Here is a 24,994-nt window from a genome sequence, read left to right on the forward strand (position 1 = left end):
CTTTTAAATCTTTCCTCTCTCACTTTAAATTTATGCTTTGAACTCACCTACCCTGGGAAAAAGACCTTGTCTATTTGTCCCTCATGATTTTATAAATCTCTATAAGGTCACCCCCCAGCCTCTAATTCTCCAAGGAAAACAGCCCCAGCCTGTTCAGCTTCTCCCTATAGCTCAAACTCTCCAACCCCAGCAACATCCTTGTAAATCTTTTCTAAACCTTTCCAGGTTAACAACAACTTTTCAGCAGCAGGAAGATCAGAATTGAATGCAGTATTCTAAAAATGGCGTAACCAATGTCCTGTACAGCCGCAACATGGCCTCCCAACACTTGTACTCAATGCACTGACCAATGAAGGCAAGCATAGTTGGGAGGTCATATGTGCCAAACAGGACATTGGTGAGACCACATTTGGAATATTATGTGCAATTCCGGTCTCCCTCCTATAGAAAGGATGTTGTGAAACTTGAAAGGATTCAGAAAAGATTTACAAGGATGTTGCCTGGGTTGGAGGATTTGAGCTGTAGGGAGAGGCTGAATAGGCTGAGGCTGTTTTCCCTGGAGTGTCGGAGGCTGAGGGGTGACGGAATAGAGGTTTATAGAGTCATGAGGGGTATGGATAGAGTAAATAGACAAGGTCTTTTTCCAGGGATGGGGGAGCCCAGAACTAGAGGGTGTAGGTTTAGGGTGAGAGGGAAAATATTTAATAGCGACCTAAGGGGCAGCTTTTCATGCAGAGGGTGGGGCGTGTGTGGAATGAGCTGCCAGAGGAAGTGGTGGAGGCTGGTACAATTACAACACTTAAAAGGCATCTGGATGGGTATATGAATAGGAAGGATTTAGAGGGATATGGGCTGGGTGCTGGCAAATGGGACTAAGTTAATTGAGGATGTCTGGTCAGCATGAACGAGTTGGACCGAAGGGTCTGCTTCCATGCTGTACATCTCCATGACTTGATGGAAGTGACTCTACCAAACATCTTCTTCACTACCCTGTCTATCTATGACTCCACTTTCAAAGAATTTCAGAATGGAGCTTCACTAGACCCAATAGATTTATTTCTCAATAGTGCTAGCTGTTTTAAAACTAATTTTTCCCTTGCGGATAGTGTGCAGCAATCTGCGATTTTCGTATTTGTGTGAATCCGTGATTTCTGTTGTGCCATGATTGGTGGCTGTGCCTTCACGAGCCAACGACTCAAGCTCTTGAATTCTCTCTTTAACCCACTTTGTCTCTCTCTCTATCACTGTTTACTCCTTGAAGGTGCTCCTTAACATCGACCTCCTTTCCAAGGTTTGGTCATCGACCTTAATGCTCTGTGGCTTTCTGCAAGGTCCCTTAGGATAGTTTGCTATTTTTACGGTGCTGTACAAATGCATGTAACAGTTGACTAGAAGAATTGCAGACTTACACAAAAGCACATGACTATTATTACGGTCTATCGTGGGATGATACAAACAATAATGATGTCTCCCACTCGATGGACGCTTTATTCATGTCAAAATACCCAAATGCTGACTTGTGTCCAAACCTGTAAACATCCCTCTTCCAGTGTAAAACAATTAGGCTGAAGGCTGATTGAGGCCCTTTAAGAGTGAGCACGTAATCGTGGCCCCACTGGGTGGTCCTTGGAAAACCTCTGCTCCCTTGTGTTTGACCCTCGATAAACTACTGTAAATAAATGGCTTGTTATTTCTTCCTGCCCTCAGAGGAGAAAGGACAAACCATTTCATCATCTGGGTTCTTTTGAAATTATTTAATATCTGCTGTGCCAAATAGAAAATGGTCAGGCAGAGGAAAACAGTTTTTTCTTATTTTCCTATTAAATTTATCTTTTTACTGCTAAAGTCTGACCTGATCCATGCTCCGTTGAACTTCTGGAGTTGGACGAGGAGGAGATTCATCACAACACTCTGCAATTTCTTTTTGTTTTCAATTCTTTTTGATATTGATCCATTATCTGGATCACGGGTATACCCACACCCTGCACTGAATGCAAAGATGGAGAGGGTTCTTTGGCATGCATGTCGCGTCTGTCTTTGCGTGGACAGATTGTGTTCCCGTGCGGTGCAAAGTGGGGTAAATCCTGACTTTGTGAAACCCATACTTACCATATGATAATGAGCCAAGAACCTATTTCTTATGTCTCTCCACTTTTATTGCTGCCGTGCTCAACAGATCTCAACAGTTGGATGTGCCAAATACACTGCTGACTTGCTATGATTGTGTACCATTGCGCAAAGTTAAGGTTTACCTTAGAGTAATGTTAAGAACCAATGGTTTTCTGGGCTGTCTGGGGTATGTGTTTTCAAATTCCAGTGCCTAGCATTTCTTGCGCGCCATAATGCAAGTGCAGAGTAGGATAGCCTGCAAATGCTTAGCCCAGCATTGCAAGTATTTTGGTGGCAAACATATTAGGAGATGTTTTTCAGATGGTGGTGTGAAAACCTGACCACAGGATCAGTGACAGTGGGAAAAAGTGAGCCACATGACTGGGTGATTGTTAGCAGAAGGAGAAGAAGTTCCAGAGCTGCTGTTATTCACAGACTGCAGGCAGTCAGAGTTTAAGGATAATCCTGATGAACTGAGAAGGTGGCAAAATTGTGGAGAGAGATCAAATCAACTAACGGTGTCTCGATACTGCGAAAGTACATGGGAGTGGAGGAAGCCCTCATGTAGGATTTGCTTGGTACAACTGAAAAATGCTGGTGTTCAAAGAAATCCAGGGGCTGTGGCAGCTTAGTGAAGCTAACTATCTGTGGAAGAGATTGCATTTTGCCTGAGCTCATGCAGAATTGAGAATCTAATGGAATGCCGTCTCAGGAGAAGTGATTGAACTACCAGAATGTGAGCTTTTATGAGGCTATCTGCGATGGAGCAGATTTTGATGGAGTTCTGAAATGAGATCTTTGAGAGTGAACAATGGAATCCTTTATAAAGGAGACAAAGCTGTAATGTGATATAATTAACATATGGGCAATGGGATTGGGGGGGGGGGGGGGAGGTGGGGTGGAGGGCAAAATGGAGGAGGGTGAATTGATGATAACTCTACGGGCTTTATCAAATCAGCTATTTGATGTGCTGTGGGATTTTTGATCACAGTTTATTTGTTAAGCCCTTTACCTTATGTTAATTCTGAATGTTAGAGTCTTAATTGTGTGCATATGTGTACATATATATTTATATATTTTTGTCTCTTTACATACTTTATAGCAATTTTTATTTGGTTTGTTCAAAACTGCTGAATCTTGTGGCTTTCTTCTCTTTGTAAAGACCAGAGATATCAAACTTTGTGTCCTTTAAATAAAGAAAAAACATAACATTATAAAATTTACTAAAGAAAAACTGAAAGAATTGTGCATGCTGTAAATCAGAGACAAAAACAGAAGTTGCTGGAAAAGCTCAAAGGGTCTGGCAGCATCTCTGGAGAGAAATCAGAGGTAACGTTTCGGGTCAAGTAGCCCTTCCTTGGAGTTCTGAGGAAGGGTCACTGGACCCTAAATGTTAACTCTGATTTCTCTCCACAGATGTTGCCAGACCTGCTCAGCTTTTCCAGCAATTAATGGCTTTGTTTCATTATATAGCTTGATGGTTTAGTCCAAGATTATAATAATGTAGAAAAGTTTGCGTGTGCAAAGTGTATCTCTATGTGTACACAATATTTGTTCCTGAGCAGATATAAACTACAATGCCTAATTATGAGAAGTACTTTACAGTATTAATAAATTAGCCTTTGCCGTTTCAAGTGACTGATATCACATATTGGGGTCAGATGTATTGTGATTTCAGACCAAAAAAACTTAGCCTTTTGCCATATTCAAAGAAACTGTCAGATCTGTCATAGTAATTGTCTGTTTTCAAGCTTATTCACTGTGGTGTAGCTTATAAATATTACAAAGTAGGGCTGGGAGATTGAGTTGTATCTTTTGAAGGCCTGGCATAATGTTCAGTGAAATACGGTGCAGTGACCATTTTCTCAGACATACTTGTCTGGAATAGTGTGAAATGGATTGGGATGGTCACTCTCTTTGGTTACCATCATTGTTTCCTTACAGCTGAATGTTTTTTTTAACCAATCCTGCTTTCCTTCAATTCAACGCCCTTGATTTAACCCTCTCGCAGACCCAAAATGATTTATGTCACCAATCACCAAGCAGAATTGAGTTCAGCCTGATTTAGATAACTTTGAATAAGACAATAATGAATTAAAGGCTGTGTATTTTTTTTTGTAGACTTTAGCCCATAAGGAAATGTTTTGGCATGAACAGAAAATGACAACAAAGCTACTGAAATTTAGACAATGATACATATTTGACTTGGCTATTTTCCACACCTACTTTACAATTTGCAGACTGACTATTCTTGTATTGTGTAACTCGATGCCACCACACTGAGTTGAGGTTGTCTCCAGAATGGTCGAGGGGAAGACAGAGTCAACAAATATCTTTAGATTTAGACATCAATGTAACACAACATATTATACATTAATACTAAACACTGCTGTGTTTATAGACCAGTCATAGATCATAGACAAGTCTTTGACTTATTGTTACATTACATAAGGATTAAACAACCTCCTTCTTATGTTCATACCCATATTGTAGTTCGGTCTGGCAGTCTTTCAAAGTGTGCCTTCTAGTGCGTTCTAACTCGCCCCTCACTATGGTATTTAGACTCCGTGATGTGCAGCTCCATGGAACCATCATGAAGTTACTCCATGGTCCTTTTGACCTTACACAATGACTGAGCTTCTCCCATGGATTTTACTGGCCCTGGTCAGTGAATTTCCAGGACTGCAAATAGTAACATGGCTGGCTTTCAACAGTGACAGTAGATAGTCACCCGGTAGGAGAGTGTCCCTGGATTCTGGGATTTTTCAGTCAGTTACAAGAACGAAAAGCTAGAAAACCTAAGTCAGTCTTCAGCTATTTCCAGGAAGTGGAAGAACTTTAATTTATGTTGTTTCCATCAAACCTGCAGGATATCCCTAAATGTATCACAGGAAATAAATTGCTCATTGTCAATCCTATCCTATTTTGTGAATGAACAAAATAACTTTTTATATTCAGAAACCCAACAGCGACAGACGGCCCAGAGTAATCTACTCAGTCAAGCCCCATACGAAACCTATGTTTTCAATAAGATCTCCTCTCATTCTTTTAAATTCCAATGTGTACAGGCCTAACCTAATCAAATTGCCCTCATAAGAAAATCCTTCCATGTGTGAGATAAAACTAGTGAACCATCTCTGAACTGCCTGTAATGCCAAGATATCAACTTTTAGATTAGAGGACCAAAAGTATTCTTGGAATAGTCATCTAGTGCCTAGTATTGTTTGAGTTAGACTTCCTTGTTTTTTCAACTAGGCGAAAGTGAGGACTACAGATGCTGGGGATCACAGTCTAGGTTAGAGTAGTGCTGGAAAAACACAGCAGGTCAGGCAGCATCCGAGGAGCAGGAAAATCGACGTTTCCTGATGAAGGTCTTTTGCCCAAAAACGTCAATTTTCCTGCTCCTCAGATCTGCCTGACCTGCTGTGCTTTTCCAGCATCACTCTAATCTAGACTCTCTTCCTTGTTTTTATGACAATTCTCTTTGGAATTAAGGGAAGCATTCCATTTGCCTTCCTTATTGTCTATTGAACTTAGATAGGAAGCTTTTGTGACTTATGGATGAAGATTCTCAAGTAGCTTTCTATAGTCTTTCCTCATTTAAATAAAATTCAGCTCATGTTTTATTCCTGCATAAACTCCCATTTTCCCAAATTAAGTTCATTCTGCCAAAACTTTGCCTTCTTGCTTAACCTGTCTACATCCCTCTGCAGATTCTATGTTTCATTCTCACCACTTGCCTTTCCATTTATTTTTCTGACATCCACAAACTTGGCTATAGTAGAGTCACCTCCCTCATCAACCCATTAATATTTACTGTAAATAATTGTGGCCTACAGCAATGATCCCAATGATACTCTGTAGCCAATGCCATTGGCTCTTATCTTATTAAGTAGACTTATGTACTATACTTTATCACTTATCTTTTGGAAGTCCACATATATTACAACTACTGCTTCACCTTTATCTATTCTACTTGTTACTATCTCAAAGAATTCTAATACATTTTTCTCCCTCCGTTTCTGAATAGAAACTTTACAATTGCAGTTTCCCAATCCTCTGGGACTTTTGCAGAATCTAAAGATTCTTGGAAGATTATGACCAGCATATCCATTATCTTTGTAGTTGCTTCTTTGTATACCCTAGGGTACAATCCATCAGGCCTGGATGACTTATTGGCCTTTCACTCCATTAGTTTCCATGGTAACTTTCTCTGATGTGATTATATCCGCACTATCTTTTAATTGTTTATTTGGTACTTTTGCAATGCTATTAGTTACCTTGAAGAGAGATACAGAGTATTTATTCAAATCCTCTGCCATTTCTCAGTTCTCCATTATTATTCCTTATTTTCTAAGGCGTCCATGTTCACTCTGTCCTCTCTCGCTTTCTTCCTCTTGATATATTTAATTAAACACTTATTATTATATTACTTGCTATTTCCCCCCGTAGTTTAATGATTTCCTTTTTTTTAAAAGTTTTGTTGGCATTTAAAACTCTCCCAATCTTCTAGTTTACCTTTGATATTTGCCACATTGTATGTTTCTCGTTTTAATTTGATGAATGAAAGAATTGAATTTATTGTCAGGTGTACTGAGGCACAGTGAAAAGCTTTGTCTTGCAGATCACGTAGTTAAGTAGCACAGTAAGTGGACTGGATAAGTAAGATACTAAGTTGGCTAAACATAATTCACTTATCCCTGTCCTCACTGGGATATTCTTTTAGTGAGTAATGAACTACTTTCTGAATCATCAGCTATTGTTCATGAACTACCTTTTTCTGATAAACGTCTTTCCCAGTCCGTTCCACCAAACCCTGCTCTCTCTCCTTTATAATTGCCCTCATTTAGCACAATTGCTTCTGGCCCACATTTCTCACTCTCAAGCTAAATGCTATGATCGGCCAGAACATTACTTTGCACTGTTCTGATGAATCTATAGCAGCCGCCAGAAAACAAGCCACAATTTTCTCTCATTTAAAACACAGCACCCCTAACAAAGCATGGAATAATCAACCCGGATGGTGTGCTTAGGTGGAGTCTTAATTTTTTTTTAGATTAGATTACTTACAGTGTGGAAACAGGCCCTTCGGCCCAACAAGTCCACACCGACCCGCCGAAGCGCAACCCACCCATACCCCTACACCTAGCGCTACGGGCAATTTAGCATGGCCAATTCACCTGACCTGCACATTTTTGGACTGTGGGAGGAAACCGGAGCACCCGGAGGAAACCCCACGCAGACACAGGGAGAATGTGCAAACTCCACACAGTCAGTCGCCTGAGTCGGGAATTGAACCCGGGCCTCTGGCGCTGTGAGGTAGCAGTGCTAACCACTGTGCCACCGTGCCGCTCAATGTGTATTCATCTTCAGCTGAGTTTAGATTGGCACTTGTTGGATGGCTGATCGGTTTTAACACAGAGCTGTGCTGGAATCGAGAAAGTGAATGACCACATACCCCACCTACGTATCATGCCATTCCAATGATTTAACACTGCACTGCCTAGAATGTGTGTTGACTTGTCTTGTGTACTGCTGGGCTTTTCAATCTAAAAGCGCAGGGAAAAAATGGGAAGTGCTGAGAGAAATTTAGCTCGTCTAAGATCAGCATCAGCTCCTTATTTATCTTTGCACGGTTGGAGTCGATGCAGGACTGAAGCCATTAGGTTGGCAATCACCATTAGGGAGTCTGCACACTACCTGCCAAAGCGTTCAGTCTTAGCAATGCAGAGTTTAGCACAGAAATACTGTGCCTTTAAAGCCAGGCTTTCTTGGGTGTTAGATGCGTTGATCGAATAGTCGGAAACATGTTTAATAACACTAAACAAAGGCTGTGACAGAGCTCAGTAGAAACTGTCTTTTAAGAACAAAGTGATTTTGGATTCTGGAGACTGTATATCATTAGCCTGCAGCTACACACAGCAGAGGACTGTGTGGTTCTCGCCCACACATCTAATGGAGCATTGACTAGAGAGTATCTCATTTATGCAAAATGCCTGTGACAGCTTAGTGTCCCATATCATCAACGCATTTAGAAGAAATGGGATATAGCTTTTAGTTAAATATTTTTTTTTAAATTGCTATACTTTTGAAGTATGGGATTTAGCACTGTAAGGAGGAATAACTCATCACCCATGGCCTGTGAATACAAAATGAACACACTGCAAATAGCAAAAACATAACGGTAAGGTTTGGTTTATGCTTTGCAATTTACGTCATTACGTTCATACCATGAGGGGTGCTTTGAGCGGTACGATGTTTACTGGATACTGTCATAATGGTTGCAACACTGTGTGGTTGGCACGCGATGAAATGGGTCACAGGTTGATTTGTGAAATTGTCTTTTTCTTTCTGACGTTGCAGGAGATGACACATTCCTGGCCTCCTCCTCTAACAGCCATACACACGCCTTCCAAGGCTGAACCAACCAAGTTCCCAATTCCAAGCAAGGTAGGACTGAGAAGTATTTAAAATGAAGTCCCTATGATTTTGGTTTGACATTTAAAAATGTACCTTTTCAGTATGGTACAAAAAAGAGGTTTTACCTAAAACCTGATGATTATGACCAGAGCGCTGGAAAATGGGATGAGAATAGTGAGGTACTTGGTTCTGTGGACTTGATTGGCTGAAAGGCCTCTTTTCTGTGCTGTGGACCTCGATGCATCTGTGCAGCCTTGTTGCTTGGAATCGTTTGTAGCTTTTATGAGTATCTATTAATGTGCACCAAAGGAATTCATTTAATTACATAAAATTTACAATAAATAAACAGGCCATTCAGCCCAACTGCCCCAGGCCAGTATTTATGCTCCATGTGAGTTTCCTTTCCTACCATCTCTGGCTGTTATCCCAAAAGAAGGTTATGGAGCTAGGACTCTCAATAAGAGGATTTGTTCACTCTTTCTGTGTTGCATTTGGTTACATTTGCCACATTGGGGCCAATTTTTGGAGACTTGGATCCCAAGGCATGAGCCGAAGTCTGTGATTTGGTCATAGCCAAAAACCACCAAGAATGGGATTTCAGTTTCTCACCATTCTTTTCCGTGATTAAATAGGAAGTGGAATGAGTGTTGTATATCAGGCACCCTAACGGCTCCACCTACAGCACCAGTTTTCCATTTGACCTTCACCCACTTCATCTTTTCTTACTATTGTGTTTTACAGTGAGAGCATTATTTTAACTCTGTCTGTCCCTTTTGTTCCCTTAATGCTTCTATTAAATCACCACTAAATATCTAAATTCCAGCAAATGTAAGCATAGTGTTTTTTTGTTTAAATTTCCCTTTTAATTGAACCTTTTGAAGTCAAGGCTTCATTTTGCTAAACCTATGCCTTGCTACCTCCAAGGCCAAAATGTCCTTCCTGTGGCTGGACATCCACATTCTCCAGGTGTGGTCTAACCAAGGCTTTGTGTTGGTGGGTATTGAGGATTTCATGGCACAATCCAAAATGGAGCAGAGAACTCTTCCCTATGTCCCTCCTAGCCAATGTCCGTCACACATCACCATTCAAAATGGACAAACTCTTAGTTATGAAATGATACTAGGGTTGAGAGTGGCAAATTTTAAGTACAGAATCACTAGAGATGAATGGGGGTAACTTCCCCTCCTCTGTTCATTTCCTCTGTTAGTTTGTGAGCAATAGACTAATAGGTTTCAGTGAAATGTAGTACAGACAGGGTATGGGCCAAGGTGGGACTTGATCAGATATTGGCTCCTGGGTCCAGGGGTGCAGATCGTTCACCCCCGGGACAAAGTCCCTGACTGATGTACATTTGCCCCGCAATCGAAAGTGAAAGCCTGAAGAATTCCAGAATGAGGGAATTCTGTGCTGGGACTTGCTTTAGCTCCAGTGCTCATTGTAGATCATATATTTGATCTTTGGATCCTCTAGAGACCAGATAACCAAGAGACAGATATGCTTTCACTGGTTTTGGTTGCAGGTTAAGCATTGTCCATGTCAGAGGGAGAAACTCACCTTTCTTTTTGAAATATTGCCATTGGATCATTTCTCATCATTTATTCGGACACATAGGGCCTTGTGTCAATGTTGCATCTGAAAGACAGCACCTCCAACTGGGCAGCACTCCCTCAGTATTGCATTTGGGGTATCAGAATTTGAGCTATTAATCCCGAAGTCACCCTGAGATGGGAACAGTAATTGCTGAGCCACAGCTGACATCTCATAGTTGAAATGCCCCTGAGATTTGATACGGTGTCATATGAACAAATCATTGTTTATGTATTGTAAAATTAGATTTTTAAGGTTCTGCATACTCACTGAGATTCATCATGTTTTAGCTTGTTTATACTGAAAGCTGCTGCCATTGATTAAGTTTAACTAACCAAGGTCACAGGCTAATTAGCACAGTTACATGGATTTATCTCTTTTATTTCTGGAACAACTCTGTACAGAGATTCAGATGTGTGCAAGTTTCTGTTACTGGTTTACTGGCTGCAACAGTGTTTGCAGCATTTGACAGGCCAGGAATTATCAGAAAGCAAACCCACCAGGTCAAAACTAACATGTGCCCAAATTAGTACTGGCATGGGATCTGTCTGAGAGTTCAGCCACTTAATTAAGACAGTACTGCAACTGCATCAAAACACTGTGGATGCTGGCAATCTGAAATAAAACCGGAACGTGCTTGAAATTGCTCAGCAGATCAGGTGGCATCTGCAGAGGGAGAAGTGACGTTACGTTGCACAGATGTGATTTATCGGCAGAATTCCAAGTTAGAAAAGTCATAGGTTTTGAGTGAGGGAAAGGGAGATTGGTAGAAAAGGAAGGAGAAGAGAAGGTTGACTCGAGATGTTAAACGATAAAAAGAATTGATCATAAAGATTGGTAAAAAGAAAAGTAAAGAAAGTATGTGTCCAAAGGAAGGGTGACCAATAGAATGATGGACAGATGCCATTTGCAAGCATTAAATAGAGATCAGTAAAGCACAGGAATGGGCGCTTTGGTCCATGATGTTGTGCCAAAATTGACGCCAAATTAAACTAAGCCCTTCTGCCTGCCTTTGGTTCACATCCCTCCATTCCGTGCGTAGGAAAACAAAGATCAAGAGAAAGACAAGAGTAAAGGCAGTTCCTCCAGAGACAAGGGAAGAGAAATAGACCAGGAGACTATGATATAAAATTGTTGAATCCATTGCTGAGTGCAGGATTCTTATAATGGTTAATCAAAAGAGAAGGTGCTGCTTCATGAGCTGATTTGAAGTGTAGTTGGAACACTGCAGGAAGTGAAGGACAGGGAGCAGAGAGCTCAGCGTGAGAGCCAGGTGGGGAATTCAAATGACAGGTCATCGGGTGCTCAGGGTCATGTTTGTGGACTGAATGGGAACATTCCACAAAGTGTTCACCCACTCTGTATTTGGTCTCCCCATTGTGTCGGGCAGATCATGTTGTGGGCAGGGAACACAGTGGACTGAATTGACAGAATTACAAGTAAATTGCTGTTTCACTTAGAGGAGGATTTATGGCTTTAGACAGTGAGGAGAGAGGAGGTTGAAGGGTTGGTGTCGCATTTCCTGGCCTTGCGTGGAAAGTTGCCATGGGAAGTGGAGTAGGTGTGGAGCGGATTTAAGGAGTGGGTGAGGGTTTTGTGAAGGGAATGGTCTTTTCAATGCATTGACAGTGAAAGGGCAGGGGACAATGTATTCACTGCCAGAATCATGCTGGAGGTAGTGAACATGGTGGAATATGAACCACGGAATATGGAACTTGGTGGCATGGATCGTGTGGAGAAGGAGAGGTCTTTTATTGGGATGGAGAGAAAAGAATGCGATCAGAACTGAGGGAAATGAAATGGGCCTGGCCTTATGGATCAGGGTGGGAAAGTGGAGGAGAGGCTGGGATGGAATCAGCGGTCGAAGAAGTGGAGAGACCTATCAGAAGTCCTAGTGTTGAAAGATAGATTATCAGAGCAGTCAATGCAATACTGTGAGGCATAATTTGAATGTGTTTTTGTTACTGATACTTTTAAGTAGACTTAGGATAAATGAGACTTTCATTTATCAGAATGAAAAGGACTATGGAAATCCTGTGCATAATATGTGCTCTTTTAGTGAAACAGGCACTGCATTAATTTTTTCAAAGAGATATTGTTAAGATGACATAATGTGCGATATTCTTTCATCAGCAGTATTCTGTCATGCCGGTCGTTCTGTTAGAATTGTATGTTTAGTTCTAATTCAACCAGGTAATTATCTGACACAAACAGTGCAACACAGTGCCATTGTGTTCTGCTTAATTGCTTTTGTATTCTCAGTCATTAATTTTTGCAATCATTACATGTAAAAACGAAATGATTAAATTCTTACCTCCTTTGCTGGCATTGTGTGGTTAGGAAATGAGCTCTGATGTGCCCTGTGTTCTTTATTTGTAGGACTCTCAGCATCTAACCTCTGGGTACAATGGACAAAGTAGGTCACCTTTTACTCTTGTCTTTAAAGGCAATTTAATGCTCTGTCTGTAATTAGACTTAATATTGGAATGTTAATTACATGGTGCCGACACTTAGAAGATGGAAGAATAATTTCCTGATGATCAAGTATTATGTGTTGTGGCATGTTAATAGTTGAATTTCAATGCGAATGCCAACAGCTGTAGAAAGATTGTGTGTAAAAATAACAAAGATGTGAAACTCCAAATGTCTGCTTCTTTTCAGAGCGCTGTGATGTTCAAGGAAAACCTCCAACAAAGTCTGCACCGCAGAAATCGTAAGTACCATTGGCTTGATCTGTTTTAAACATAAAACTCCCGCACTTTCTCCCTGGTTGGAACTGATGTTGTTTGAGAGTGTGGAGGTCCTATCAGCTGGTGCTTTGTGAGTTGAGGAGTCAGTGTATTACTTTCATACCTTTGGTTAGATTATTGTAGTTGAACGTGGTTGACCACACGGTTGACCTCAGCCACATGCCTCAGTTCAAACCACCCAGCAGATATGAGGCCATTCAGCAGATACTTGGAAACACCACCACCTTGAAGGTCCCCTCCAAGCCACTCACCATCGTGACTTCGAAATATATCACTGTTCCTTCACTGTCGCTGGGTCAAAGTCTGGGAATGGCATTGTGAGTCAACCCACAACAGATGGACTGCAGTGGTGCAAGAAGGCAGCTCACCACCACCTTTTCAAAGGGAGCTATGGATGGGTCATAAGTGGCGTCCAGATCCCACAATGAATAAAAAAAGCCTTTAAAATCCCTGCTTGACTTCACCATATCCATCCATCACCCATTTCCTTTAAGCCATAGTCTTAAGTGCATCCTAACTATTTGTCCTAAACAGCATTTATTTAAACATTCATCCCGTCGTTGAGGGCATCGCTGGCTAGGCCAATATTTATTGCCCATCGCAGAAGGTGGTTGAGAGTCATCCACGTCGCTGTGGGTCTGGAGTCACATGTAGGCCAGACCAGGTAAAGATGGCAGTTTCCTTCCCTAAAGGACATTAGTGAATCAGACAGGTTTTTTCCAACAATCAGTAGTGGATTTGTAGTCATTAATTCCAGATTTTTATTGAATTCAAATTCTACCATTGCTGCAGCAGGATTCAAATGTGGATCCCCAGAGCATCACCTGGGTGTCTGGGTTAACAGTCCAGCGATAATACCATCAGGTCATCACCTTCACATAATTTTACGTTCTCACCAGCCTCTAGACGAAAAGGTTTCTTCGAAATTCCTTGTAGGATTGATTAGTCTTAGATTTAGCCACTCACAAGTGGCAAGATCCTCTCTACATCTCCAATGTCAAACCTTTCCACAATCTCGAAGACTTCTTTTGAATTAAGTCATTTCAATTGCACTCCACATAAAATGTATGCGCAGACAATGAAATGATATTGGAGAGGAGATAATGCCAAGATGCTTAAAAAGGAAACTGAATACTCAGTAATGAGCCAAACAGGGATGCAGGAAAGAAGTGAGGTGTGACCAGGGGATGAATGTGATGGTCAGGATTATTCATGAGCCATCACATTAATGGGGTTAAATGATAAGACCCTTCACAGCCCTGTGCAGTTTACATGTCAAAGCCGAGGAGTGTTAGCATCAATGCAAACAGCGACTCATCATTACTGGAATCACATTATAAAGGCAAATTGAAATCGACACCACAAATGAGTAAAAGAATTCTAACCTGCTAGCTGACAGTTTCAGTGAGTATCCACCGATTATCTGCAATCCTGTTACTCTCTCCTCGGAATGGTGAAATGAGTCCGGATTCTCTTGCATCCTGTTTATTGTGCCCTCGTCTAAACAGAGTTAGAGATAAAACGACTGCAGATGCTGGATTCCAAAAGGGGCCAGCAGGAAGGTGGAAGAGCACAGCAAGCCAGGCAGCATCAGGAGGTGGAGAAGTTGACGTTTCTGGTATTAACCCTTCTTCAGGATGGGTTGTAGGGGTAGTAGAGCTATAGATAAGGGGTGGGGGAGTGTGCAGGGGTGGAGATGTGGGGAGAGTAACAGAACGGTGAGGTAGTGACAGATGAGCACAGCCAATGTGTACGACTTGGTTGGTCGATGGGAGGAATGAATTTGGTTGGTAGCTGGAAGGAAGGGTTGGTAAGTGGAATGGAAAGGATGAGGCAGGGCTGGAAAAGGAGGCCAGGGGATAGGTGGGAAAGTGATTTGAAATTCAAGAACTCACTGTTAAGTCCTCTGGACTGTAGGCTGCCCAGGCAGAAGATGAGGTGTTGATTTCTTCAATGCGGTAATGGAGAAGGCTAAGGATGGACATGTCGAAGAGGGAGTGGGAGGGCAAATTGAAATAGGCCGTGGCCACAGATCCAAATTAGTGTTTCAAGCATGTACCAATTATTCAGAACCAGTTGAACATGGGAACACGAGTAGACCATTCAGCTCCTTATGCCCAATCCACTGTTTAATTAAATTGTGGTTGACCTGCGTCCCAGCTCCATTTCCCCATCTTGTTCTCAGCAGCCTTCACAACACTTAGCCAACAGTAATCTTCTGAAGGTTGCCACGGTTCTAGAGTCACATGCAGGCAGTAGCAAGTAAGGATGGTAGGTTTGCTCCATCCATTCAGTAAATCTGATGAGTTTTTACAACAATCATGGATTTTCATCATGATTACTAGGGTTAACTTTAAATTTCAGAATTATGAGGTCAATTTAAATTCCACTGGTGGGATTTGAACACATGGTTCAAAGAGCATTAGTCTGCATCTCCGGTTGGTTTACCATAACACCACCATCTTCCCTAGATCTCTATAATCTCCTTCAGGGCACAGAAACATAAAGCCGGAGTGAGGGATCCCTACAGTGTGGAAGTGGGCTAGTTGGTCCAACAAGTCCACACCCAGCCTCTGCAGAGTATCCCACCCAGACCCATTTCCCTGTCCTACTACTCTACATTCAAACCTGACTAATGCACATAACCCACATTATGGGCAATTTAGCATGGCCAATTCACCTAACCTGCACATCTTTGGACTGTGGGAGGAAACCGGAGCACCCGGAGGACACACAGAGAATGTGCAAACACCATTAAGACGCCCAAGGCTGGAGTCAAACCCAGGTCCCTGGCGCTGTAAGGCAGCAGTGCGATCCACTGAACCACCTTGGGTGGGATGACGTCTGGGCAAATCTTTTCAAAGGTTGATGCAAATTTGAAACACTTTTCCTTGAAGAGTTGTTTTGGCCAGGCATTCGAGAAAGGATTCTAAATTGAAATTAAGGAGATTAGTGTTGGCTAAATATAATGAAGGCTGCAGAGAAAAGGTGGGGAAATGGAGGTAGCTGACAGGTAGGACACAATTTAATTAAATAGTGGAATGGCATAAGGGGCTAAATGGACTACTCTTTTGCTCATGTTTAATCAGTCCTGTTAACTGATATATGCTTCAAGCACTAATTTGGATATGTTCAGGTGAGGCCTCGATAAACAGGGTGCAAGAGATTTAATTGCCCTCTGAAATGGTGTAGCAAGGTGAAGGGCAATTAGATCCATAGAGTTTTGAACAGCAGGAAAACAGGCCCTTTGGCCTATTATGTCAATGCCAGTCATCTACACTAATCCATCCAGGGATGGTTACACGTGCTTGCCCATCAACAATAGCCACATCGCATCAGAGCATTTGTGAAAAGTGACCGTATCATGTCAATGCTAGTATACCTGACCATCTCGCTGAAAGCCCAACATTCCACAAAGAGCTATTGGGGTGCAGAAGTGGCCTTGCTGAGTGTAGCAGCCTGAAAAATCACAAGGTCTGACTTCCCATCTGCTGATTCAACTGACTGTAAAATCAAGGCACACAGGTCAATGATTTACAGGTCAGCATCCCCTAGGGGAGCGGTTTCTCACTGAGAGACTTGTATCAGAGAATAGTCCCTTATATCACTATTTATTTGTCCGTTGTGGACTTTGTTTTCTTAAAAAGTCCCTTGTTGGCTGCCAAGTGTTTTGGAATATCCTGAGTTTGTGAAAATGCATCGTTGATACAATTTCTTTTCGTTTTAACTTGTTCTTTCTTGAACTAGGACTCCTGACGTAGAACAGGCAAGTTTTGCCTACTGCAGCACTCTCCCATTGTCTGCATTCCGTGAATTCCATCTCATGCAAGGTTGTGTCATCCGCACTCTAATTGACAATGATTCCCACTCTCCCTTGCCTTGCCTTGTCTTTAAACACACTTCCTGGTCTCATCTCCACCCGGTTCCTGTAATCTCCAGACACCTACAGTTCCACAGCCTTCCTGCTCTCTGAGTGCTGTCTTCCTTACACTCAGTCCTCTTGTGCATCATCTGTGTTCCCCTATGCCCCCACCTTCCACCATTGATGGATTTCAGTTGCCTTGCCCCAACACATCTTGGAATTCGGTTGTATGCTGAGGGTGTTAGTTAAATGCCAGTTGTTGTTATAGTTTAGAATGCAGTTTGTCAAGATTTGAACATGGCTATCAATCTGCAGTTGTGATGTACTCAATGGAATCAGACGTTAAGTAGAACATTCAGTGGAACATTAACATGAAGGCCAAAACATAATCAGTAATATTTTTTCAAACACGATGCACATGATTACTTGTCTTTATATGAAGTCAACTGAGCCCAGAATAGCGATGACGACAATGAAACACTGTCTGAAAGAGACAGTGACAATAAACTTTGATTTGAATGGCTTTGAACTGATTTTTTTTTAAATAAAGGTTGGTGTTAAATGTGGAGCTGAAAATGTGTTGCTGGTTAAAGCACAGCAGGTTAGGCAGCGTCCAAGGAACAGGAAATTCGACGTTTCGGGCCAGAGCCCTTCAGAATAAACACTGTTCAAAAAAGAAATTCTGGCAGTCTTTCTCCATCTGCCGCTACCGTCATCATTCTGATTAGGCTAAAGTTGATTGTGTACGAATTGTAAAACAGCAATATCTCGGATGCTATGGTGACAATATTATTTTCAGCTAGAAAGAGAATGTGTGCATGACTCCCCAGTCAATCAAACCTGGAGACTACGCTGTTGCAACATGAATATTCAATGACCCCACCTCAACCACTCTCTGAGGAAGAGTGTTCCATAGACTCTCAAAGTGTGTTCCATAGACTCTCAAAGCTCTGACAGAAAGAAGAGTCACCTCTTTCTCATCTTAAATGGAAGACCCTTGATCCCTAACTGTGTTTTTAGTTCGAGTCTCGCCCTCAGTTGGAAACAAATGAGGTTGAGGGGTGACGTCTTCAAAGGTTTATCATGCAGTGTATTTTAAAGGTGAATGGCAAGTCATTCTTTTCTCGAAGTTGGGAGATTTCAAGACTAGGGGACGTATTTTTAAGGTGAGTGGAGAAAGATTTTAAAAAGGCATGAGGAGCAACCTTTTTGCATAGAGACTGATTTGTTTGTGAAATGAATTTACAGAGGAAGTGATGGATGCAGGTATAGTTAGGACATTTAAAGGACATTTGGAAAAGGACATTAATAAGAAATATTTGAAGGATATGGCCCAAGCGCAGGCAGGTGGGGCTAGTTTAGTTTGGGACCACAGATTGAAGGGTCTGTTTCGGTGCTGTATGACTCTATGATTTTCTAACACGTGTGGATATATAGCGATTGGCAAAAGAGATAGATAACAATGTAAAAAAGGTGTAAGTGAAGGTGTACAAAGGAGAAAATCGACAGACAAAGGAGACCCCTTGGTTTAGATCTCTATCTTGCCTTCAACACCATTAGCAACCACTTTGTCATTTGCTCTGGGCACTCTCCCCCTCTGTATTGCTTGCTCCTCCCTCTCGGTCAGGAGAAGAAAAAACACAATTTTCCATCCATTTTTGGTTCATCCATTTTGGGCACAAAACTCTATTTTCTCTCCACAGTTGTTGCTGGATCTGCTGAGTTTCTCCAGCACTTCCAGTTTTTAATTCAGATTTCCAGTATCTGCTGTGTTTTGCTTTTAGTCGAGGGGCTAACTGAATTGCTCTTTGAAATGCACATTGCACATGTGACAGGCAGAATGGTCTCTTTCTGGTCTGTACTATTTTACACCCTTTTATATCTGTTTTATACCCTTTCCATGCGACATGGCTTTATCATTGTAGGATGGTTGCAGAAAAATCGGCATTGTCCCATTTTGTCGTTCCCCTTCTTTCTTTAGATAGGCCAATGGAAAGGTGAAAGAAATTGCATTCATGGAGAGTCTTTCCTATCATCATGACATCCTCAAGCATTTTACAAGAAACAATATTAATTTGAGAAGTATTCTGCTGTAATATAAGAGGTTAAATTCAGAAATGATACATGGCTATTATGAGATTTAATTCAGTCAGTGTGGAATGTATACTATTAACTATTATTCAAGGAACACACTCTGAAGTGAACTTTCATCAAACCAGCAATGAAAAATTCCAGGTAATGGACAGTACATCCTCTAATCCTGGTAATGGACAGTGCATCCACTGATCCCAGGAATGAACAGTTGCATCCATTGATCCCAGAATGGACAGTGTATCCACTAATCCTGGGAATGGAGAGCATATCACTGATCCCGGTAATAGACCATGTACCCAATAATCCTGGGAATGGACCGTGCATTCACTGATATTGGGAATGATTGAGGATGCAATCTGATGTAAGAGAGGAATTCATCCCCAAAGTTGATAATTCAGGGATTGTTTTTGATAACATTATAAAAAGTGCTTTCTTCTTTTAAATGGAAGAATACAATCACTGCACCCATTGTAAGTTCCAAAATAGTGGCAAAATATGCCAACTGAACAGAGACAAAAAAAAATGATGGTTAGTCCCACACACCACTGAGAGATTAAAGGCAGGATTTAATGCCCACTTGCCAAGTTTTTAGTTGGGGGGAGGGGGTCAGTGCATTGAAACATATGCAGAAGTTGCAGTGCACTGTCTAGCACCCTCCTGCCTTTACCCAGTTACATTCATGATGGGAATTCTCTGAACAGTCTCCCTGCTCCACTGCCAATCAAGAGGGTAACTGATGACCAAGGAAGGGCCTTTATCCACCCACTGTTGATATGGAGCCAAGGACAGGTGGAGAGGGGGCATCTTATCATTGTGCAGCACGTGGCATCCAACCTCATGTGGGATTGCCTGTGGGACCTTTAGGAGTGGGAGGGGCAGATGTTCCCTTGCTCAAAGGCACTCAGTCTCTGATCGAGGGTCTGGGCATGAGGAAGAGTTGGGACACCATTGAGATTGAACCTCATAGTCTTACTGCCAATTCCCCTCCCACCCCCATGGCATCTCAGCTGTGGCCTAGGGTGCCACATTGGCTGGATGTCCTATCAAAGTCTTGTTTGGTGCTGACCCATTGCTCGCTCTTGATGGGTGGGCCTTTTGGTCTCAGGCAAGCCACAAGACTATTCCTTTGCCACCCATATGTGTCAGGCCTTTCCAACAAGAGGAGAGGCATCATTTTTGCACCCTTTCCAATCTCAGGCCAGGGCTCAATCTCTTCCATTTCATGCTGCCATTTTAATTGGGGAGGTGATAACATAGTGATGTTGTCGCTGGAACAGGAAAATCCAGTCTAATGTTGTGGGGCAGCTGTTCGAATCCCACCGTGGCAGTTAATGCAGTTGGAATTATTGAGAAACCTGTTTAGTGGTAAGCATTCAGGAAATATCTGTCTGGTTCTATAATGTACCTTAGGAGATGATGTCTGATGTCCACATGTGATGCAGTTAGCTCCTAACTGCCCACTGGAGACTTAGGGATGAGCAATGAGTACTCCTCACTTCCCATGAACAAATTTTTAAAAAGTACTTAATCATCTTTTCTGCTCAAAGCAGGTTTTGATGTATCCAGTTTGCCCTAATTCACTCTTAGGTTTAGTTATCCAGTTTTATTACCCTATATAAGGCAGCACAGTGGCTCTGTGGTTAGCACTGCTGCCTCATAACACCAGGGACGTGAGTGTGATCCCAGCCTCGGGCGACTGTCTGTGTGGAGTTTGCACATTCTCCCTGTGTCTGTCTCCCTGGGTTTTCTCTGGGTGCTCCATTTTCCTCCCGCAGGTCAGGTGAATTGGCCATGCTAAATTGCCAATAGTGTTAGTTACATTGGTTAGAGGGAAATGAGTCTGGATGGGTTACTTGTCAGAAGGTCTGTGTGGATTTGTTGAGCCCGATAGCCTGTTTCCACACTGTAGGGAATCAAGTCAGCTGACATTTTCTTCTTCCACTGGTGCTGTTGTAATGCTGGACACAAGGAAGGTCTGATCAGTGTCAGTATTTAAATTAGCTATAGAAACGTAGGAAATGGGACCTGGAGTAGACCACTCAGCCCATCAAGCCTGCTACCCATTCAGTATGATCATGGCTGACCATCCAACTCAATTATGTTGCTACCAGTGTTCCTGTTCCTGCATTCTTTCATCCCCTTGGATCTCCTTAGCCCCAAGAACTATACCCAACTTCTAAAATTTAACAATAAAATACTGCAGATGCTGGAAATCTGAAACAGAATGTGAAATTACTGGAGAAACTCAGTAGGTCTGAAAGCATCTGTGGAGAGAGAAAAACAGAGTTAATATTTTGAGTCCAGTGACCATCTATAAAGGATCTATCCTTTGACAGGGACGCATGAGGCATACTGAACCTAATACATTAACTCTGCTTTCTCTCCACAGTTGCTGCCAGACCTGCTGAGTTTTCTCCAGCAATTCCTGTTCTTCTTTCTGACTCCTTGAAAACATTCAATGTTTTTGGTCCCAACTAAATTCTGTGGCAGAGAATTCCACAGGCTCCCCACTCTCTCCGTGAAGAAATCTCTTGTCCTCGCAGTCCGAAATGGCCTAGTCCGTAATCCTAAGACTGAGACCTCTAATTCAGACTCCACGGTCACCGGAAACATCCTTCTCGTATTTATCTTGCCTGGTCCTGTTAGAATTTTCTATGAAATCCCACCTCCCCAATCCCAGCCTTTCTCATTCATCTAACCTCTAGTGAATGCAAAGCTAACTAGTTCGGTGTGTCTTCAGACATCAGTTCTGCCATCCCAGGAATCAGTCGAGTATGATGGACGGGTGGAGAGGATTTCATCTGTGAATCTGAAAGCTCCCTCATGCTCAGTCCCAATATGATTGATTGCATAGTCTTGGTGCTGACTTTTAAAAATGCAAATTACTTCCAGCAGCTGATACGGCTGCTATCATTTTGTGCTCCTGCCAGCACCTGTGGTTGACAACAGCCAACATCTGCTCTTCACCCTGCACCCCCCAGGCTCAGGAATTGAAGTAAAAGTGACTTTCGGCTGTTCTCATTGGAGAGAGAGACAACTAGTGGTGCATGTAACCTGGAGTTGGGTGGGAGGAGAAGTTTGGGGGGGGGGTCACCAAGCCTTAAACAGGGGTGTCTCAGTGGTCAGCACTGCTTCTTCAGAGCGCTTTAGGGTTCAATTTCAGCCTCAGGCAGCTGTCTGTGTGGAGTTTGCATATTCTCCCTGTGTCTGTGTGAAGTTTCTCTGGGTGCTCTGGTTTCGTCCCACAGTCCAAAGATGTGCAGGTCAGGTGGATTGGCCATGCTAAATTACTCATAGTGTCCAGGGATGTGAAGGTTAGGTGGATTAGCCATGGGAAATGCAGAGTTACAGTGATAAGATAGGTCTGGGTGGGATGCTGTTTGGAGGGTTGGTGTGGACACGATGGGTTAAATGGCCTGCTTCCACATTGTATGGATTCTAAGGTTGAAAAGACAAAGTTATGGTTAACTCAGCTAGCACAGGAATTGAACCTAAACTCTTGGCAACACTCTCTTCCACAAACCAAATGTCTGACTAACTGAAACAAAAGCAGAAATTGCTGGAAAAGCTCAGCAGGTCTGGCAGCATCCATGGAAAGCAATCACAGTTAATGTTTCAGGTCCAGTGACCCTTCCTCAGAACTGATGATAGCTCGGAAAAGGTTGGCTTTTATGCAGAAGACAGGGTGGGAGGAGTAAATGATAGGTGGGGACAGAGCCCAAACAGAGAGAAGAACCTGAAAGGTTCTCTCCACAGATGCTGCTAGAGCTACTGAGCTTTTCCAGCAAATCCTGCTTTTGTTCCTGATTTCCAGCATCAACAGTTGTTTTGGTTTTGTCCAGCAGACTGAGTGAACCGTCCCTGATAATTTGCTTGAATGACTACAATATTATCCAGTGACTAGTCGGAAAACAATCAGTGGCATCCTTAGTTTTGAATCTTTAAGTTATGGGTTCAAGTCCCACTCTGGACACTTAATGCAAAATCTAACTTGACACTTCACCAATGATGACGAGGAAGAAAGTAGGACTGTAGATGCTGGAGATCAGAGTTGAAAAGTGTGGCGCTGGAAAGGCACAGGAGGTCAGGCAGGACCCGAGGAGCAGGTGAGTTCGACGTTTCAGGCATAAGCCCTTCATTAGGAATGTAGTGTGCTTTGGAGTTCAGATGTTACTTCCAGCCTTGGCACCTCCTTTCCGGCTGGAGATGTTGGAGCATTCCTAGCAATCCCTTCTCATTCCTGGTTACTTGACTTCATTTCCCCCTCTCATTTCCCATCCTGGCTGGTTTGCGGGGTAATGGAAAATGTATTTGGATTGTTGACTAGCACATCATTAGAAGCCATTGCAGCTACCTGTCTGGCTGTGACAACTTCTGGTTCAGATTGTACAAATGGAAGGAGTGAAATTTTAAATTATTTCTGGAGAATTACTTTCCAAAGAGTCTTGGACTTTACCTTCAATGCCCTCATGCAATGCTCTGCCCCAGAAGGCAGTGGAGGCCAAGTCTCTGGATACTTTCAAGAAAGAGTTGGATAGAGCTCTTAAGTATAGTGGAATCAAGGGTTATGGAGATAAGGCAGGAACAGGATACTGATTGAAGATGATCAGCCATGATCATAATGAATGGTGGTGCTGGCTCGAAGGGCAGAATGACCTACTCCTCCACCTATTGTCTATTGTCTACACATTATAACAGTGACTGGGATTCATTGGGACTTTAATCCTCTGGGATGTCCTGAGGCTGGTTGGTGCTTATGGGGATGTAAATTGTTGCTTGCTTCTTTAGTAGTTGATGTAGCAGCGGAGACATATAATGGCAATACCCTCAAACTAAAGTTTGGCAATTGAGAGATATGGTATAGCAAATATTCCCATGGATACTGCCTAGACCCAGAAAAGATGTTGGTTCAGAATCCTCTTGGATAGCCACAAAAGAAAACTTATGGAATTCCTACAGTATGGAAGCAGGTCCTTCAGCCCATCAAGTCCACACCAACCCTTCAAACAGCATCTCACCCAGACCCCAAGGCTAACCCACTTCACCTGCGTATCCCTGGACACTATGGGCAATTTAGCATGGCCAATCCACTTAAATTGCACATCTTTGGACTGTGGGAGGAAACCAGAGCACCCAGAGGAAACCCACACAGACACGGGGAGAACGTGAAGACTCCATCCAGGCAGTTGCCTGAGGCTGGAATCAGACCTGGCGCTGTGAGGCAGCACTGCTAACCACTGAGCCAGCCCACCTTAAACGTTTACCTTGGTGAACTGGCCGGCTTCTTTGGAGAGAAGCAAGGGTTAATGTTGAAGTGATTGATTAACCCTCATCACAACATCAACCTGAGCTCTTCACTCTTCCCACACAAAGCGCTGTCTGACTTGCTGGGTAGTGCCACCACTTTCTGCTTTTAATTCAGATTTTCTGCATCAGCAAATTTTGCCGTTGGAAGGTCTTTCGTTTATCTTGGAGCAATATGTGTGGCCTTTTTTTTTAACTCTTGTTCCCGGACAACAGTTGCAACTCCATGTCTGGCAGTAATATCTGTGGAACGGAGAAACAAGTCAAGTTGATGGCCCAGACTGACCTTTAGCACTGGATTAAAATTCCCAGCTGTTTCCATGGCAACAGTATCTCAAAAATTAAATCTTTGAAGAGGCAAGAGGAAACTTGAGACCCTGTGAGCAGCAATGAACTCTGTGAGAGGGGTTTGCTGAAATTGGCAATGACATCTCCCTAATTGAAATAATCTGGGTCTTTGCCTGAGAGAGACCTTTTATATGTGCCCTGGTATTTTTTTCTCTGAAAAAACAGTAACCGATCACCCTTGATTAGAAGTAAAACACACTTGTTGCCATGAATTTTAAATCAGTTTAGGCATGGAGTCTGAAGCACTGGTGTACAGACTGGGATATAAAACGGCCAAGTGCCAAGGCAAGCGTTTGGAGACAGTACTCCAAAGACTGTAGCCTGTGGCTACACATATATTCACGTTGGTACCAGCATTGAAATGGTGGCTGACTTTAAATCACGTATGACTCTTTTACAAGCCTGTAGGAGACTGCACAGAGTACTTTGTTTTGTTTTAGCAAGCCCTAGTTCCAAATCGAAAGATTTGTTGCATCAATTTGCTCCCTAACCCAGTCAGGAGCCTTCCACGGGTGTCTCA

General features: G+C 42.6%; 1 protein-coding gene across 2 annotated transcripts in view; it reads left to right on the plus strand.

Moving 5' to 3' along the window:
- aff2 (AF4/FMR2 family, member 2) overlaps positions 1-24,994 on the plus strand; it is a 536,530-nt gene that overhangs the window by 333,650 nt on the left and 177,886 nt on the right. For both annotated transcript variants that reach the window (XM_060832402.1, XM_060832404.1), the window contains exons 5-7: positions 8,473-8,559; positions 12,496-12,532; positions 12,778-12,829. In XM_060832402.1, the coding sequence (XP_060688385.1) occupies positions 8,473-8,559; positions 12,496-12,532; positions 12,778-12,829 (176 nt within the window). The remainder of the gene's footprint in view (positions 1-8,472; positions 8,560-12,495; positions 12,533-12,777; positions 12,830-24,994) is intronic.

The sequence above is a fragment of the Hemiscyllium ocellatum genome, chromosome 11 (genome assembly GCF_020745735.1).
Source record: "Hemiscyllium ocellatum isolate sHemOce1 chromosome 11, sHemOce1.pat.X.cur, whole genome shotgun sequence".
NCBI classification, from domain to species: domain Eukaryota; kingdom Metazoa; phylum Chordata; class Chondrichthyes; order Orectolobiformes; family Hemiscylliidae; genus Hemiscyllium; species Hemiscyllium ocellatum.